Here is a 19,763-nt window from a genome sequence, read left to right on the forward strand (position 1 = left end):
GATAAAATAGACTAAAGTAAACCCTATCCTACATTCATGTAATAATGAGCTCTAATTCATCATATCTATCTCATCTTTCCCAACAGAAGATAGAGAAAACTATCTAAAGAAGTTTTTCAACCATATTAGATAGAGAGGGGTTGTAGCTCAGACTTGGGGATGTGTGATCTCAGGATCCATTTATGCAGGGACCCACATTCCTCTCTTTCCCGCTAAGGACCTTGTCTATTGCAACACTCGGAGGCAGAGAATGTAGCCTCTGGGACGAACTGACTTTATCTCAGTCTTAGCTCTCTTACTTACCAGACAGTGGCCACCATCTGGCATTGGGCCAATTCAGTTGCTTCGTCTCCTCTCTTCCCTTGGCTGCCTTAACTCCCCTTCCATTCTCCGGGAGAAAGGTACGGCTCTCTGCCTCTGGCCCTCTGGGGTGTGCTGACCCACTGCCACCAGCTCAAGAGCTTCCAGGTGGTTCAATTGCTCACTGACTGAGAAAATGTACACCTGCACTTGGCACAGCCCCAAAGTAGGAGGGACGCAGACTATATAGCTCTCCAGGTCTCTGCCCTCTGCATGTTTCCAGCAGGAGGAGTTGATGAAGCTTGAGGTTTCTGGACTTTTCCTGACACTGCTGTGATTGTTCATAGACAGTCCTTCTGACTCTTATCCCGACCCCCTTCTCTGTCACCGTGCCTCATATCTTTAGTCACAGAACTACCTTAAATGACCAGTGATAATCTAATTTCCATTACTGTGACAAAATACCCAAGACAATCAAGTTATGAAGAGGAAATCTTTGCCTTGGTACAAGGTTCTGGAGGTTTTAGTCAGCAGTGGATTGGCCCAGTGGCTTTGGACAGTTGATGAGGCAACATATTGTGATAGGATGTTAGAATGAACAAGCTCCTCACCTCATGGCTGACAGGAAGTGAAAGGGAGGAAGGGGGCGAGCAGAGGGGCAGAGGGGCAGGGGGGTGGAGGGATGGAGGGATGGAGGGATGGAGGGAAGGAGCTCCTTCAAATGCATGTCCCCCAAATGCATGTCTAAAGCCTCTACATGACTACTCTCCTGTAATCAGGGACTGCCTCGGCTACCTGATATGCAGTCCCCGTTTAGGGATAGCACAGTCACTGATGATAAGAGTCATCTCTCACAGCTTGCCTTTGAGCAAGCCAGCACTCACACAGCATACTGGGAAAGGCTCGAGATGCACAGAGTACTACTTTGAAATTTTTAAAAATAGCAAAAAAAAAAAACCTTTGCCCAGAAGTGAAGGGCAGATATACGGAATACTCGTTTTTACTGATGTTTTTCTCTTCTATAGGTATGGGAACTTGAGACTGGTCTCCAAATATACCAAATTCTAGACCCTCATGGCTTCAATATTGAACTAACCTGTGCAGCTATTGATGAAAGTGGATTTCTTTTTGCCACAGGAACATATAACGGTGAGACTAGTGTTTGGAATGCGACATCTCCACTTTGGTGTCTTGAAAATTTGTGCAGAAATGTCTAAATTTAGGGGGCTAAGGGAAAGTATGAATCAGGCTGACATGTAGATATTCTAGAGAGATGGCTATGCCTGGATGAATATCAAAGAGTCTCTTTTCGTGGTCACTAATGTCTTGGTATTGATGTGAAAAATAAACCAGTAACTTACATTGTATTTTCCAGTTTGGTGCAACAATGTGCAAAAAGCCTTTCACAAATGACATATGTATATAAAAATACCCTTAAGAAACCCACTGCTTTATGCTAATTTTAAAAACTAGTTATAAAAATACAATCCAAAGCTTTTCATCATTAAACATATCAATCAGTACACTGGCCCACAGAGTACACCTACATTTTCAGTTTTAATATGTCTAACTACTTAAAATGTACATACTTGCTTTATGGAAAGCCATGTCTCGCTGTACTTAGGACTGAAGAGACTTTCATGTGTGTCACCTCATTTAAATTTTTGGTGGGAAAGAGCTCTGTTACCCTGAATCATTCTGTCCCAATGCCTTTGCCATGCTGTTATCCAAAAGGCAGTCATTAGACTTGGGGTCTCTTGCTGCTGCTATAGTAGTGTGTGTGTGTGTGTGTGTGTGTGTGTGTGTGTGTGTGTGTATGTGTGTGTGCGCGTGCGTGCGCGCACGTGCTTGTGTGTACTAAGAATTAAATCTAGAGCTTTATGCATGCTACCCACACACTCTGCCTCTGAGCTACACCCCAGTCCCCTACAATATTTTTATTCATAGTGTCTTTGGAGACCATACAAAATACCCATCCAACTTTGGTGCAGAATGCCTAGAGTTCTGTACTAGATATATTTCTATAGCTAGGTCCCATGAAGTCACATCAGACTTTGGGGACTTTGAGGCTTGGATGTGACTGTGTTTCCTATTTCTTCCTCTGTAGAGCACTTGTAGAAACTAGAGACTTTCAGACTGCCTCACCTTTCCACATCATATTGTTCTGAACACCCACAGAGGATCTGCTTGCTTTAGAATAGATGATGTGGCCAACTATGTGCACTGTGCAGAATATATTTATTCCAGGGTATATTTGAAAAATGAATGCTTCCTCACGAAGTATTTGATGGAATGAGTGGGCACCCGATGTGAAAGTCAGATATTTGAAAATGGGAACAGAAGATAGCCCAACATGAATGAAATTATGAATGCTAGTAAAGGTGTGGGAGCACATCCACACACAATACATAAGGGAGCACACTGTTCCTCCCTGAGGAGCACGGCTGAGCAGAGCAGCCTCACCATGCCATAGGTACCTGCCACATCCATATGAAAATTACCCATAATGGAGATGCCCAGCAACATAATGGTTATGTCAAAAATAAGATTAGGTGACCCCCATATGTGCCTGACAATAATGTTATTTGTATGCAAGTATGTTATTTTATTGTTAGTTCTGTATCCTCAGTTTCTCCTAAGACATCTCAGTTGATCCTCCTAAGCTGTCTGTAATTTCAGTTGACAGAGATCTGGGATTTAAGGCATCTTAGAAAGTGGGATTCTTTGAATCTCAGGGCAACTCTGCCCACAGCCTCTTCCCATTGTCAACTCATTCCACTTAGGAACTGCTGAGAAGTATACACACACACACACACAGACACACACAGACACACACACGCACACACAGACACACACACTAGTCTCTGCCTTGCTTGGACAGTCAGTGTCCTCAAGATGAAGAAATCTGAGTGATTACCTCAGCCAGGAATGAGTGTGAGCCTGATGAATATGATGACTACGTTTTTAGATAAGATCTCACCATATAACTCTGGCTGACTTTGAGTTCATGATATAGACCAGGATAGCCTCAGTCTCTGTCTGCCTCTGCCTCCTGAGTGCTCATTAGGGATAATTTCTTTTTATTGTTTTTCTACAAACTATAGAATGATTGAGTGCAGGTAGTGGATTTCATTTTAGAAGCCAGAGTTCTTGCCATTGTTCAGGTCTCCTGAGTAGCTCTTGCCACTGTGCAGGGTACCCTGGGTAGTTCTTGCCAGTGTGCAGGGTACCCTGGGTAGTTCTTGCCGCTGTGCAGGGTACCCTGGGTAGTTCTTGCCACTGTGCAGAGCATCCTGGGTATAATGATTGCTTGGTGTTGGTAATGAGGAAATAAAGGATGGGGTTAGAATGTTGCTAATGAGGGTAGCCTGGGAGAGGGGCACAGATTCACCTGGCAGAGGGGCACACTGTCACATCATTGCAGTGTTAGTGCTAAGGACTGAGATGTGGAGAGGGGATGTTAGGCCTAGAAGAGAAGCAGGAACTTGACTAGAGAGCTGCATATGGCCTACTGTCTCATTCCATTTTATTCTGAATACTTATGAAAGAGCTACTTGCTCTAGAGTAGATGGTGTGACCAACTGCAGGTACTACTCAGAATACATTCATTCTGAAGTATATTTGTTAAATAAATGCTTCCTCATGCACTAGTTGATAGAATGAATGGGCATACGTTTTTAGGCATAAAGGTTAAGTGATTCAGAACATGACCTTCAGGACCTCTAGGTCCCAACTTCCAAGGCTCCATAAATAGTGTCAAGAAACCAAACGGTCAACACTCAGGCCTCTTGGGGACACTTATCCAAACCAAAGGCCATACCCATTGCTTTCAAGACACCACTCTGTGCTGCTTGCTTCTTTAATCAGCCTGTGACAAATCAAAGCCCACAGAAATGCACTTCTTAGGATACATGCCCACAGGATCACTGTCCTCTGGGCTAAGTCAGGCTGTGTGCACACTGCCTTACCCACAGACACTTTTCTCCACACCCTCAGGAACAGTTAAGATCTGGGACTTTGGCAGTGGGCAGGAAATGAAAATGATGCCCGAAGGGAAAGACTGGGTGGAGGAGGAACACGGCCTGCTGCGCCTGTTCTTCCTCAAGCCCCAAGTGAAGCAACAGCACCTCATCCTTGCCTTGGAGCGCAATGGAACTATCAAGATGATCCAGGTATGAGGCCTGCTTCCATGTTCGCACTGCAGATGCTCTTCCTAGGGGGCATCCAGTGGTGATTCTCATCTCTCTGTCTCTGTCTCTGTCTCTGCCCCTCTCTCTCTGTCTCTGCCTCTCTCTGTGTCTCTGCCTCTGTCTCTCTCTATATATATCTGCCTTTTCTGGTGCTCCTCTTTCTCTGCCTCTCTGTGTGTTTCTCTGTCTATCTCTGTGTATGTCTCACTCTCATCTCTCTGGTTTTGTATAGCCCAAACTGACCCTGAACTCCTGGTTGTACCAACTCTTTCTGCCCAGGGCAAACACCACCATACCTGCTTGTTCAATTTGTATGCTGCTGGGGCTTGAGTCTAGGGTCTCAAACATATTAGGCAAGTAATGTACCAACTGGACTACGTCTCTACCACCATTCAGCATCCCACTTACCAGTCAGCTGAGGATAGTGCTTATCCACCAACTGCCCTATGATGCCCCTACCCAACTGAGCTCAAGCCCAAACAAATGCCAAGAAGTACAGCTGCCCAGGCCCAGCATCCGACCCATCACGGTTTTGCTTCAGCATCGTTCAGGAGCCCTTAAAGTGGGTGTCAGAAAGATCACAGTGACATATACATCAGCCACTGCTGACTTTGCTCACGCCCTCCCTTGGCAATAATCCTCTGCTCCTCAGGAAGGTCCCTCAGCAGATTATGTCCCTTACAGCCCATAAAACATTCAAAGATGCTCAAATCACTTTTTCCATTTCTCACCAAAATTACTTTGTGTATTTTAAGGTTAATGATGCAATCTGCTCAGGGCTGTTTGGGGAGTATTGAAATAGGTTAATTTATTTTTCCTGAGACTCTATTACCACCTAGGAATACTAATGCCTTCTTCAGATTTCAAAAGAAGCTAACATCATTTATCCTCGGCTGTGTGGCCCTCACAGGGTCAGCTAGACCTCAAGGACTAACATTGCCTTTGTTGTTCTCTGAAAACTAAGATCAGAAAATATGTCTTGAATAGGATTTCAGCCATGAAGCACCAACATTGGCTGGGATGACTAGTACCCTTTAAGCTGAGAGAATCATTCCCAGGTGATAGATTCTTCCCTTGTTGTCTGTATAGTCCACAATGTGACTGTGGACGAGTGCCTTGGCACCCCACAGAAAGCACAGTGCCACATGCCTTCTGGAAGTTGCTGTGATCAATTATCCCAATGGCAGGACTCACAGGTGCTCGCCATACTTTAATGGCTACAAAGTGAATCATGATTCTGGGCTGGGGGTGCAGCTTGGTTGGTAGACGACTTGCTTTTAAGTGTGCACAGAGCCCTAGGTTTGATCTCTAGTATCGTATAAACTAGAGGTAGTGGCACATCTAATCCTTGCCCTCAGGAAGTAGAAGGAGAGCAGAAGTTCAAGGGCACCCTCAGTTACAGAATGAGTTCAAGGTCAGACTGGGACCCGTGGGACCATCACATATCAAAAATGATTTAAGTTCTGCTCTAGTCCTTTCCATGTTGGTTATGCTTGTCCTCCATGCAGAGCCTTAGATTAAGCTTGGTAAGAACCAGACACTTCATTTTGTATCTGAATTCTTGCCCTGCCCATAGTAGATGCTCACTAAAAGTTGAGAGACTAAACTATTGAGAAATTTCTTGAAAGACAGAAAGTAATAAATATATGAGGGCTATTTGAGGAAACCTCCTGTTTTATATTGCAAAGTTGACAATACAGTGTGTAAAGAAGACCAGAATTTCAGTGAACAGTGAAAGCGAGGGAGCCTCACTGAGACCATTGTCTCTTTCATCTACAGTTTTTCACAGCAAACTAGACTCTGATCTTGGAAACTTAGATCATGAGAGGCCTCAGGATCTAAGCCCTGGCCAAACAACAGCTTTGAAGCCTTTCTCTGTTGGGACCCCAAAGCTCACTGCTTGTTCATTGCTGAAATTTTTCTTACCCTAACAAAGCTGACCAAAGAATTTCTACACACACACACACACACACACAGAGGGAGAGAGAGAGAGAGAAAGAGAGAGAGAGAGGTTGAGAAAAATATTTAGAAGCCTTAGAATTATAGCTAACATCTAAAGGCTTTAAATAATAGAAGAGATTTTTTATCTATCCACTGGTTGAAGAAAAATAAAGACCAAAGAATGTAGGAGCCTGGTCCTCTAAGACATAGGCCACACTAGAACTAAGAATGCAATCCACTGTCTTCCCTCCCACAAAAGTCATCTCTGCTCTATCCTGGCCACTTTTCATTCTGGAAGGATCCTTGTTCTGTTAGCAAAAGGACCAGCCTTAAAACTTTAGGCTTTTATGCCCATAAAAAGTCAAAAAATAACAATATTACCAACAATAACTATTGGAACAACAGAAATATAATGAAATAAACTATCATAACACAAAAGCAGATAAAAATACGCCCATGTGAATTTGATTGAGAGATGCTGTCTCAGTAAATAAGGTAGTTGAGGATGATCCAGACTTCAGTCTTTTTGGCTTCCACATGCCTGTACACACATATACACATATAAACATACATACACCCATAAAAACGCAACTATTTTGTAGTCAGTCACTGAAGGAAGTAAGGGCAAGAACTCAAAGCAGGAATGAATGCAGAGGCCATGGAAGAGTGCCTTAGACTGGCTTGCTCCTAATGGCTTGCTTAGCCTGACTTCTTATGGTACCCACAACCACCAGCCCAGGGGTGACACCACCCATGATGGGTGGTAGGTGTTTCACACATCAATCATCATTAAAAAAATGTCCTTCAGGCTTGCCCATAGGGCCAATCTGGTGGGGGAGGGAGTTGAGGTTCCCTCTTCTAAAAAGAATCAAGCTTGTGTCAGTTTGACATCAAAGTAACCAACAGAGATATGGTGATATGGTGACATAAATCATGTACAGGCAGAGCTACGCCTGGTATCAGATTCAAGCTTCTGGTTACCATGGAGAGTGAGAAGCAAAGAAAATTATGTTTAGAGTGGAAGAACAATCCTTGAGAGTTGATGGTGCAGAATAATGGAGTAGCAGCCCGTATTTGTTTTACTCTGGTTATGGGGTACCAGCCTGTGTTTGCTTTACTCTGATTATGGGGTACCAGTCTGTATTTTCTTTACTCTTTCTAAGAACAGCTCAAAGGAAACAATTCATTGAACTTTTTTTTTCACTTATTAAATTTCTTCTTCAAAAGGGAAAGGAAGATGATATCCTCCTCACGGTGATATGGGAGCTGCCTGACGCCATGCCTTACCTACAGTACGGGAGTCATATTGTACATCTCAAGATGTCAACTAAAGAAAGGGCAATGGCCATTCCTTTCCCAGACGTTGAGTTAATCGTCCAGAAAACCTTTTCTCAACAAACTAGTTATGTATGTTCAATTTCTTTTTTTCAGATATTTTCACTGAGAATTCCATACAATGTATTTTGATCATATTTACCTCAACTCTTCTGCATAATTCTTCCCAGATCCACCCTACCTCCATATCCCCTAATATTATGTCTTTTTTTAAATTTAATATCCCATGTTGTTAATATCCTTTTGAGTGTGGAGTCATCTGCTAGAGCATGGCTAAAAAAACATGCCCTTAAGAAAATTGATTCTCCCCTCCCCTTTCTCCCAGATGCCCATCAACAGTCTATGAATCCTCAGTTAGGAGTGAGGGTTTGTGAGCCCCTCCCCTTCCTTAGAATGGAGACTGGATTGATCTTGCTCCTTCAATAGCAGCTTCTGTGAGCTCATGAGTGCAGTGGTCCTGTCCTGCTCAGAAAATGCTTCCACTCTCTTCCTTCCTGACCTTTTGGCCCTCATAATCTTTCTGCCTCCGTTGCCACAGTGGTTCCTGAGCTTTGGAGAGGGGCAGTAGGTAGATGCCCCACAAGAGGCTGAGCCTTCCACAGTTGCCTACTCTCTGCAGTTTGACTAGTTGTAAGTTTCTGCATTGACTGACTGTCATCCAAAAGCACTTGGCTGATGAGGTGTGAGGGCTGCTCTAATCTACGTGTAAAGAGATATGAATTGAGAAGGCAGCTTGGTACTATGTCTAATGAGCTCGACAAAAGCCATAGGTTCAACCCCCAGGAACTAGGATATCTCCAACCATGCATGTGTTTTCACCTATGGAGTGGCTTCAAAAGTTGAATTCCTTAATTTCTTAACTTTTTGTCATGGATCATTAAAAAATATACAAAACTACACTAAATAGTACAATTAACTTCTAGACATTAAGTTTGTTTTGTTTATAGCCAGATTTTTTTTCATTCCTCATACCAGTCCCTCACAATAGCCATCTGTAGACTCTTTTCAACCTTAACTATTTCATCAGTAGGTATGGCTAAACAACAGTGATTATTTCAAAAATGGCAACATTGTCATTCTCTAGACACATTTAATGTAACTTACAAAAAAATTAGTATTATAACATGTTTAATCGTCCTTCCATCCAGAGTCATAGCTTTCTTCATAACTTCCTGAACTTACATTGTTTCAACCAGGAGCTAAACAAGATCCATTGGATTGACAGATCAACTATGTAGCTTTTCAGAGGAAATGCCTTTTCCTGCCAAAGAGTCTGTGTACTTAAGACACTGGATCTTTCCATGGCCCACTTGGAAAGATCTTCCACATTTCCTGTGATCTGGGAGTTAAATATGGTGACTTGGACATGACATTATCTCTTTTCCTTTATGTAACAACAATACTTCATACATTTTATTTTCAAACATTTTTTATATAACACATTATGTTTCATACCTATAATCAGAGCACTGAAAAGGCTCTGAGGATTGCTATGAGTTTGAGTTTGAGGCCACAGTAGGGTAGAGAATGAGACACTCTTAAATATGGTTTTAAAGATTATTAGTATTGATAATAATCTATGATAATATTAGCATTTATTCTTTTTATAAAATGATTACTTTTATAATGATGGTTTTATTTAAGTATACCATATATTCTAATATATCCCATGGCTTTCTCCACTACTTTTTCCCTTTCTAATTGTTTTTTTCATTTTAATACCTTACTTTTATTTCCATGTCATTCATATATATATATATGTTATATATATATATATTACATATATATGTATATAGTATGTACATTTTTAACCTTTTCAGTGGACTAATAGATTTTTCAATGGATATACTAGGAAAAAAGTTTTATCAGAAAAATATATATCTTTAACACTGATATTCCCAATTTGAAGTTTAGAGTAAATGGCTTTAGCTACTTTTGTTTTATTTACTATGTCTTTTTCTGGCAGGAAAATCTTGCGTCTTTTAGCTGATCCTTATTCAGTACATCTGTGTGATGCCTAGGCTCTTTATTTTGTATTCTGCTCTTGTAGCTGCAGGAGAATAATAAACCCATCCACAAGGCGGTTGCTGAGACAGTTCAGATTCTTCTTCCTTAGCATTGGATTTTGATCTCAGAGTGCATGAGTCTTGGAATATACCATCAAACTAAGGGTTTTTAAAGTGCTTAAGATAATTCCTGCCTTAGTCAGAGTTTGGATTCCTGCACAAAGCATCGTGATAAGAAGCAAGTTGGGGAGGAAAGGGTTTACTCAACTTACACTTCCACATTGCTGTTCACCACCAAAGGAAGTCAGGATAGGAACTCAAGCAGGGGAGAAAGCAGGAGCTGATGCAGAGACCATGGAGGGATGTTACTTACAGGCTTGCTTCTCCTGGCTTGCTCAGCTTGCTTTCTTATAGAACTCAGGACTACTAGCCCAGGATGGCACCACCCACAATGCACTGGGACCTCACCACTTCATCACTAATTGAGAAAATGCCTTACATCTGCATCTCAAAGAGGCATTTCCTCAAGGGAGGCTCCTTTCTCTGTGATAGCTCCAGCTTGTGTCAAACTGACAAACAAAACCAGCTAGTAAAATTCCTTGTGCTAGCCAGCTAGATTTACTTGTTTCATTTTTAATTTATTGTTTATTAAATTTTTGCTTATTCGTGTCTGTGTATATATCTCTGTGTGACTGCATAGAGCACCTTTGGAAGTCAGAGAATGACTGAATGTCAGTAGTCAGCTCTTTCCTTCCACCATGAAGGGGGGTCCATGGATTAAACTCAGGTCATTGGTCAACTGAGGCATCTTGCTGGCCCCAATTTATTTATTTTAATTAGTTATTTGTATTTAGCTATTTAAATAATTGTTTATAATCCTTTAATGTAATTATTTAATATATTCAATTATTTTAATTCTTACATTATGCAAAAATTAATTTGATAGTTACAAAATTAAATTTCTACAACCTTCTATTCTGAGATACAAATCAAAGTCTATTTTGATTATTTTTCTTTCTCTACCACTTTGTTCTCATAAATCTGAATAGTTAACTTTTGTTCCTATAGTAAGTTCCAGGTATATGTCTGTGGTGTTATTTTTAAAGACTGTAATAAAATAGTCATACTTAGTCCTCCTTCCTTTTAAAAAAAAGAATAGAATATTATATACATATATGTTATAAATTACTTCTCACTTATTTAATAATATATTCTTAAAAGTATTATAAGCTTTATACAGAAATCTTCATTTTTATTTTTCTAAAATTGATGATGACACACACACTGTAGAATCTACCACCTCCATCAGTTTTCAGTATATGTTCAAAAGCCTTAAAAATATTTAAATTGCTGAACAACCATCACTATCATATCCAAACATTTTTAAACCAACCAAACAAAGGTTGTTTCTTTAAAAAGATAAAGATTCACAAACTCCTAGTCAAATTATCCAAAAGGAAGAGAGAAAAGAGCTAAATCAGTAAAATTAGAACTAAAAAGGATGTTATAACAGCTCTCAAGGAAAGTGATAAGTTCATTAGGGAATGCTGTTAAAATAGATATTCCAAAAACAAACAAACAAAAACCTTGGAAGGGCTAAAAAATAAAAGGAATTACTAGACATGTAACTTATCAAAATTAAATCAAGGTGATTTAAACTGATCTATAATTGGAAATGAGATTAAAGCAGTAATAAGTTTCCCCACAAAGAAAAGCCCAAGACTGGTAGATTTACTGCTGAGTTATACTAACTCTTTAAGGTCAAACTAACATCAATATTCCAAAATCCTTCCACAAAATTGAAAGGGAAGGAACAAGAAAAAGCTTATTCTATGATACCAATATCACCCTGATTCAAACATCCGATCACAAAAATAGAAAACCATTGTGCAATTCCGTGACAAATGTAGTTGCAAAGATTCTTGTAAATCATCTTGAAGAATAGATAGAAACAATCATACACCATGACCAAGCTGGACTCACACTGGGGATGTAAGACTGATTCAATATGGATTAGTACACTCCTGTAAAACAACACATAAATAGACTTAAGTACAAAAATAACATGACTCATATCCATCTACCCAGAAGAAGCCTTTGAAAAGTCCAACAATCACATCATGATAAAAGCACCACAGGATCTAGCAATAGAAGTAATATTTCACAAAAAACACTGTGCTAAAGAAATCCTGAGACCATTTCTTCTAAAATCAGGGGGGAGGCAAAGGTGCCCACTCTCATACCACTGTTATTCAAGATAGTCCTTGAAGTCTTAGCTGGTGTTTCAGGAATCTGGAATAAACACTCTACACCAATGAGAACAGAAGAAAGATTTCACTGATAGATCGAAGCTACCATAGCTCCTAAGAGGCTTCTATCCCAGATTCAGTTGTATTCTCATTTTATACTCTAAAACCATAAAGAGGGAGAGAGCGAGCAAACATATTTTAAAGAAGCTATGTGACAATCAGGATGTTGTTAAGAACAACAATCCATTGTTTCCTGATTTCTCCAGACCATTCTGCCCCAGGTAGCGAGTGAAGCCATGATTGTCAATTAGGCAGTACAGGTAAATCACTGTAGATAAGCACTGGACAAACCAGGGATGTTAATCACACTGGGTTGTCTCCTCAGTGATGGAAATGGATATCTATTTTCCACCCAGAAAGCTGAGAGTTGATATTGTTAATGACCTGATAGCCTTGGCTAATAAGAGGGCCAGACCTCACCCATATGCCCCAGAATGTTCATCCCACTGTGTTTTTGTTTGTTTCTCAGTCAATAGAACCCATGCTTAGGAGAGATGTCACATGTACTTTATAGCCTGTTGACCTGTAAGCTATCCAGATCCTAAGCTGTTAACCTATAGAACCCATCTTCATGATTGCATTTACTTTGAGTTGAATTTCAATGTCATTATGCCTCCTTGTGCACTAGGGACTGTATTACAGAAAACTTTTTTTCTAAGTTGTACTGTACTTAAATCGGCTCACAGTAAATATCCTGGTGTCAAGCTCCAGAAGTCTAGACTCAGCATCGGCCAAGTCGTGTTGAACTGAGTTTTCTGCTTTCGTCACAGCTCATTTCCCCGATGGCTGTAGAGCTTGCAGCAAGTCTCCCAAATCACTGACTACATCAATAAATCAATATCTAATAATTGGTCATTTCTACCTTAAATTCTACTTCATGAGAAATAAGGCAAAAAAGGAAAAAGAAAAGAAATACAAATTGGGAAGGAAGCAAAAATATCCTTGTTTGCATGATTCTGTAGTTAAATAACCTAGTAGATATTACCAGAAATCTCTAGCCTGGAAAATACAAAATCAACATATAGCCTTCTACATACCAATAATCAATTTTCTGACAAAGAAATCAGCTAAATGTTCCCATTCACAGTAGATTTTTAAAAAATATATTATATGAAATATATGAAAATATCAAATAATTAATAAAACTTTTAAAAATACCTGGTGTCTTTGTTATGGTTTTATTGCTGTAAACAGACACCATGAACAAGGCAACTCTCATAAGGAAAAATGTTTAATTGGAGCTGGTTTACAGTTCAGAGGTTTAGTCCTTTGCTGTCATGGCAGGAATCATGCAGCATGCATGAAGACATGGTGCTGGAGAAGATGAACTACATCTTGGTCCTTAGGCTTTGGACAGAGAACTAGTTTGGGATTCTGAGACCCCCAAAGCCCACTCCTTAGTGACATTCTTCCTCCAACAAAGCCACACCTACTCCAACAAGGCCATACCTCCTAACAGTACCACTCCTTATAGACCAAGTATTCAAACATGAGTCTATGAGGAACATTCCTATTCAAACTACCACACCTAGAAATAACCAAGGAAATGAAAGGTATACAGCCAAAACTTTAAAACATCGAAGTAAACTTATGAATAACTAGGATGGAAATTTTTCCCATGATTATGTACTGGCAACATCCATACTGTAAAAGCAATGCATATTCAATATAATCTCCATCAAAATCCAAGTACATTGTTCACTGAATTATTGCACAAATGTAAAAACATTCATGTTTAAGTACAAAAGATCCCAAATAGCTAAAACAGTGCTAAGCAGAAAGAGTAATTCTGAAAACATCAAATCCTTGACCCACACTTGCAACAGTTGCAAGAAGGGCACAGCTGGAAAACCACAGCAAAAGGAAGGAAGGAAGGAAGGAAGGAAGGAAGGAAGGAAGGAAGGAAGGAAGGAAGGAAGGAAGGAAGGAGGGAGGGAAGGAGGAGGGAAGGAGGGAAGGAGGAAAGGAAGGAAGGAAGGAAAGAAGGAAGAAAGGAGAGAAGGAGGGAAGGAGGGAAGGGAAGGGAAAAGCATATAGACCAGCAGAAGGAGGACCCAGACATCTATGAAGCTACACCTACCCAGTTTTTTACTAACACTGCCAAAAACATACATTGGTGAAAACCAACCTGTTCAACAAATTGTGCTGGAAAAAATTGAATAACTAAATGCAGAAAAGTAAAATTAGATTTATATCTCTCACCGTGCAGGAAAAAAATCAGGTGAAATATGGATCAAAAGTTTATAAAACAAGAAGTTATAAAATTGGTCGAGGAAAATGTAAATCTTGTGTTTTCCTAGATAGTGACAAATTCTCCTACATGGAGTTGTATATTTTTGCATTTCCACTGCCACATGAATGAGTGTATTTTCCCAGTCTTACCATGCATTTAAATTTTTAATTTACATGAAAAGACTCAAGTTTGCACATTTTAGTGGCTTTTTTTTCTTTGTTTGTAAATCGTGAGGGAGCAATCCTTTCCTGTTCATTCATAGGGCAATTTCCCTATCCATGGGGCATTTGTTCTATCTTCTGTTCATTTGTGTGGCATTTATTATACCCTCTATTCTCTTAAAGGGGCATTTGTTATATCCTCTATTCTCTTATGGGGGCATTTGTTATATCCTCTGTTCATTCACAGAATATTTGTTATATACTCCATTTATTTATTATATTATCTAGAGCATTTATTACATCATCTTGTGAAGCATTTATTATATCTTCTGTTCATTTGTGGAGCATTTATTATATCCTCTGTCTATTTCTCTATCCAACTTGATCTCTTTTCCTTTGTATATCAAATCTCTCCCCATGTATTAGAAACATATCTGTATAAATCATAAAAAAAGGATTCACTTTTTGTGCCTGGTTATATCATTATAGATTTTTCAGGTTAGTGTGTGTGTGTGTGTGTGTGTGTGTGTGTGTGTGTGTGTTCTTTTGCTTTGGTTTTTGTCTATTTGGGGGAAGTGTTTCACTGTTACTCCCATGCTGGTTTTGAACTCTCCACCTTTTCTCAGTCTACCTAGAGCTCAGATGATAGGCACAGTCCAGCAGGATCATCTCAGTCATACATTATTACCTAGATTTTTCAAAGTCAGTCAATCAAACTTCATCTTTTATTTTCATAGTTTTAGATTTTTCTTTGCTTCTCATCTTGCTTGAGAATGACAGCATTCAGTTAGTTAATCATGAGCGCACCTGTTGCTGTTACATAGTTGTACAAAGGCTGGGCGGTGGCGGCACACGCCTGTAATCCCAGCACTTGAGAAGCAGAGGCAGGCAGATTTCTGAGTTCGAGGCCAACTTGGTGTACAGAGTGAGTTCCAGGACAGCCAGGACAACACAGAGAAACCCTGTCTCGAAAAAAAAAAAAAACAAAAAACAAAAACAAACAAACAAACAAAAAACTATCTGAAGTTTTTTCTTCCAGGATATTCTCTAAATTTCAACACTGTACAGGGACTGAAAGGAGGAGACACTCCAACTTCCCACAACATGGGAAAAGGCAGATCTCTCCCACTTGGTACTGAAGAAGGGATCTCCACAGTCTCAGCTCAGCCTATGACTGGTAGTTTGTAATCCCAGCACTCAAGCAGAGGCAGCATGGCCAGGAGTTTGAGATCAGCCTGGTGTTTTCATTACCAATATTTTATTGTAAAATATTAAAAAAGTGATATAGAGTGAACACATATAAATGCCCTTAAATATAACTATGAATTTCAAATGTTTGTTATGGATCCATTTCAATACCCTCTATCCACCCTCCAGTTCATCTTACTTAAAAATATATATTTTATAAAGAAATGGAAGGTGTAAATAGATACTGTCTTGAATGGTTCAGTCAATCTGCTGCTTTGCAGAGTTGACTTTAGTGAATTTGAATAAAATGAGAACTAGCAAGGCATGAGTGCAGTATTCAGTGAACTTGAAAAGATCGATGTACAACCTAACCCTGCCACATGCACACCTCTCTGACTCTTCTCAGTGTTAATCATTTCTCGTGGTTACAACACTGGTTCCCGTTGTATATGGATGCTGTTGCCCTCATGTAGTGCCATGGCTTTGAAACATTACCCATGTCATGGTACTTGTTATGCTCACATCTCCTCGGCTGCCACAGAATTGTCTCAGGATGCTTGAAATGTTTGTGACCAGGAAAACATTCATAACTATTACTAGAGCTCAGACACCTTTCAAAAACTGTCAGAAACATCTGCACATAGTGAAATAGACAACTTGATAGAAAGTCTCTTTAAAAAGCTATTTCTGTGATATGCTTGCAGGCACATACATCTGAGGACAAAGTGTGCAAGATGTTTGAAGTTGAGGCTGAAGACAGGGAAATAAGAAAGCTGTCATGTTGTTGTTGTTGTTATTTTGTTCTTAAAACATCTAGGTCTCTTGATTGTTTTAAATGGGTCTTCATTAACTTTATTAATATACTCTAATATTAGCTTAAAATATTTCTGCTTTTCAGTTTTTCAAGGCCAAAGAAACCAAAACCTATAAGATGACTGCATACTATAAAAGTACCAATCAAAGGAAGCCTTCAGGCTCTCCCCCATAACTAGTCAAGTAACTGTAATGTAGTCCACAAGAAATTATACAGGCTGTCTTAGAGTATTTGAAATTTGTCTATTGGATTATCTTAATATAGAGAAGATATTATTTTCCTCATATTGAAGTAAATGTCGGCATAGCACTGAACTTGAATTACTTTGGAAGTTTCAATAAGGGATTTTATTTTTAGATTAAAGAGCTTTGAAATTAATATGCACAATTCTCAACACCTCAGAAAGCAATTCTTTTTTATTAATTAATTTATTTTTTACACTCCATATTTTATTTTCCCCCACCCCTGTCCATCCTCTGACTGTTTCACATCCCATACCTCCTTCCCACCCCGTCTCTACATGGATGCCCCAACCCCTGACCTCTAAACTTCCTGTGGCTTCAAGTCTCTTGAGGGTTAGGTGCATCATCTCTGAATGAACACAGACCTGGCAGTCTCTACAATATGTGTGTTGGGGGCCTCATATCAGGTGGTGTATACTGCCTGTTTGGTGGTCTAGTGTTTGAGAGATCTCTGGGGACCTGATTAAATGAGACTGCTGGTCCTCCTACAGGGTTGCCCTTCTCCTCAGCTTCTTTCAGCCTTTCCTAACTCAACAACAGAGGTCAGCTGCTTCTGTCCATTGGTTGGGCACAGATATCTGCATCTGACTCTTTCAGCTGCTTGTTGGGCCTTCCTGAGTGTGGTCATGCTCGGTTCCTTTTTGTGAGTGCTCCATAGCCTCAGTAACAGTGTCAGGCCTTGGGACCTCCCTTTGATCTAGATCTCACTTTGGGTCTGTCTCTGGGCCTTCTTTTCCTCAGGCTCCTCTCCATTTCCATTCCTGTAAATCTTTCAGAGAAGCACAATTATGGGTCAGAGTTGTGAGTGTGGAATGGGCCCCCTCCAGAAAGCAATTCTAATCCACCTCTTCCAACTCTGTCACTGGAACTGGGTTTGGACATAATGCATATGCTGTATGAAACACTGTATGTAGCTAACAACAGAAGAAAAATGAGCCTACAGTGAGTTGGAACCTCACTAGTCATGTACACAGGTGACAAAGAACTGAAACATGGCCTCTTTAAATCAGATGATAAATTAGTAAAGTACAACAAACATGGTACTGGAGAGATGGCTAAATAGATGCTTCTTGTTACACCAGGATGAAGACTAGAGTTCACATTTCCAGGACTCAAATAAAAGCTGAGCTATCACTCCAGTCAGCTGTAATCCCAGCACTCAGGAGGTAGACACAGGGGAACCCTAGAAAAAGCTAGCTAGCTAGCCTACCAATGTTAGCAGACTCTAAGTTTAACTGAAGAACCCTTCCCACAATTAACATGGAGAGAAATTGAGGAAGACACCTGCCTAACGTCAGTCTTGGGCTTCTACATACAATCCTACACATGAATAGTATACACACATGCACTTAAGAGAAATGAAAGTGCCCCTTAAGACATTATGCAAGTTTAAATTATCTCTGGTTTTCTATTCTTATCTTTGATATTTGTCATAATTAACATTATAGCACATCCTGTTGCAACCTACATTAAAATTACCTACATTAAAATTGAAAGTTACAGAACAACAATATCAACCTAGCAGACCCCCAGAGTTCCCAGGAATTAAACCACCAACCAAAGAGTACACATGCAGGAACCCATGGCTCTGGCTGCATATGTAGAAGAGGATAGCATTGTCTTGCATCAGTAGGACAGGCCCTTGGTCCTATGAAAGCTTAATTCCCCAGTGTAGGGGAATGCCAGGGCAGGGAAGTGGGAGTGGGTGGATGGGAGGGGGAGCAACCTCACAGAAGCAGGGGGAGGAAGATGGGATTGGGGAGGAGTTCCAGAGGGGATACCGGGAAAGGAGATAACATGTGAAATGTAATTACATAAAATAGCCAATAAAAAAAAATCAAAGTCACTTAGAAAAGAAATTAGATTGTACATAAACATTCTTCTCACAAAAGGCTCTTGTTTAGGATACACTTTTTACTGAGTACTTAGTGTGTAGCATGTGCTGTTCTCTGCACTGGGAATACCAAGATAAGTGTACTGCCAGCCTCTTGGAGTGCCATTGGTTGGGGGTGGGGTGCTCTTGAGGCACATAATTGCTGAGTTTCCAAAGGGAGGTATGAAGATAAGATAAATCCCAAAAGGAGAAAAAGATCATATCGTTGAGATAAGATACTGTGTGATGTGTGAAAGATAGCAAGTATATCAGTGCAAGAGGAGAAGGACCAGAGAGGTAGAAGATGGAAATGAAAAGATAGGACTTACGGACTCATGAGGCTGAGGAATTGGAGCTCATGGAAGGGTTTTAATGAAAAATGACCTGATCATATTTGTGTTATGAGTTGTTCTCTCCTGAGTCTGCTTAAGTGAATAATGTAAACAGAATTAGACCAAAGTTCAAAGATTCAGGCAGTAGGCTATTGTTGGCTTAAAAGGAAAAAGGTCATGACAATGAGATGGTAAGGAAAAGAAGGCTTTAAAGATATTTAGTGACAACTTCAGGGGTTAAAAGCACTAGCTGCTCTTCTAAAGGGTAGGGTTTGACTCCCAGCCTCCACATGTTGGCTCACAACTGTCTGTAACTCTAATCCCAGGGTGTATAGTGCCTTCTTCTGGCATCAGTGCGAACTGTATGTACAAGGTGCACAGGTACATGTGGTCAAACATCCATATACATGAAATAAAAATAAATAGAATCTCAAAAAAAAAGCCTAAGCAGTAAAATTTGACAAACTCAACATTACTTCATAGGTGTTGGAGGTCACATGGTGGTGGAAGGAAAGTACCATGTGGTTAAAGGAGCTGGTGCCTAGACATATTAACTAAATAGTAAGTGTGCAGCCTATAACTCTGGAGAAAGAACTAGATTAGATTATTAGAGCATTAACATTGAGGTTTTATTAAAACAGGAGGCCTGGAAGTGGCCCAGAAGCAGCCGGAGAAAAGAAAAAGGAAAGACAAATGTGCAAGAGGCAAACACTAAAGATATCATTATTAAAAGATGGTCAGAATAAGAGAGCATTAAATCAAAAACGGAAAAACAGATCGTGATGAGTCCCAAGCTGTGTCAGCCAGCTTTTCATCACGGGGACAAAATCCTTGATAGA

At 40.0% G+C, this 19,763-nt stretch overlaps 1 protein-coding gene across 1 annotated transcript in view; it reads left to right on the forward strand.

Annotated features, from left to right (window-relative positions):
- The window catches only part of Wdr64 (WD repeat domain 64), a 111,150-nt gene that overhangs the window by 62,711 nt on the left and 28,676 nt on the right, over nt 1-19,763 (forward strand). The window contains exons 13-15 of the mRNA XM_052200715.1: nt 1,326-1,449; nt 4,297-4,472; nt 7,659-7,838. Of these exons, the coding sequence (XP_052056675.1) occupies nt 1,326-1,449; nt 4,297-4,472; nt 7,659-7,838 (480 nt within the window). The remainder of the gene's footprint in view (nt 1-1,325; nt 1,450-4,296; nt 4,473-7,658; nt 7,839-19,763) is intronic.

Source organism: Apodemus sylvaticus, chromosome 12, assembly GCF_947179515.1.
Source record: "Apodemus sylvaticus chromosome 12, mApoSyl1.1, whole genome shotgun sequence".
In the NCBI taxonomy this organism is placed as follows: Eukaryota; Metazoa; Chordata; class Mammalia; order Rodentia; family Muridae; genus Apodemus; species Apodemus sylvaticus.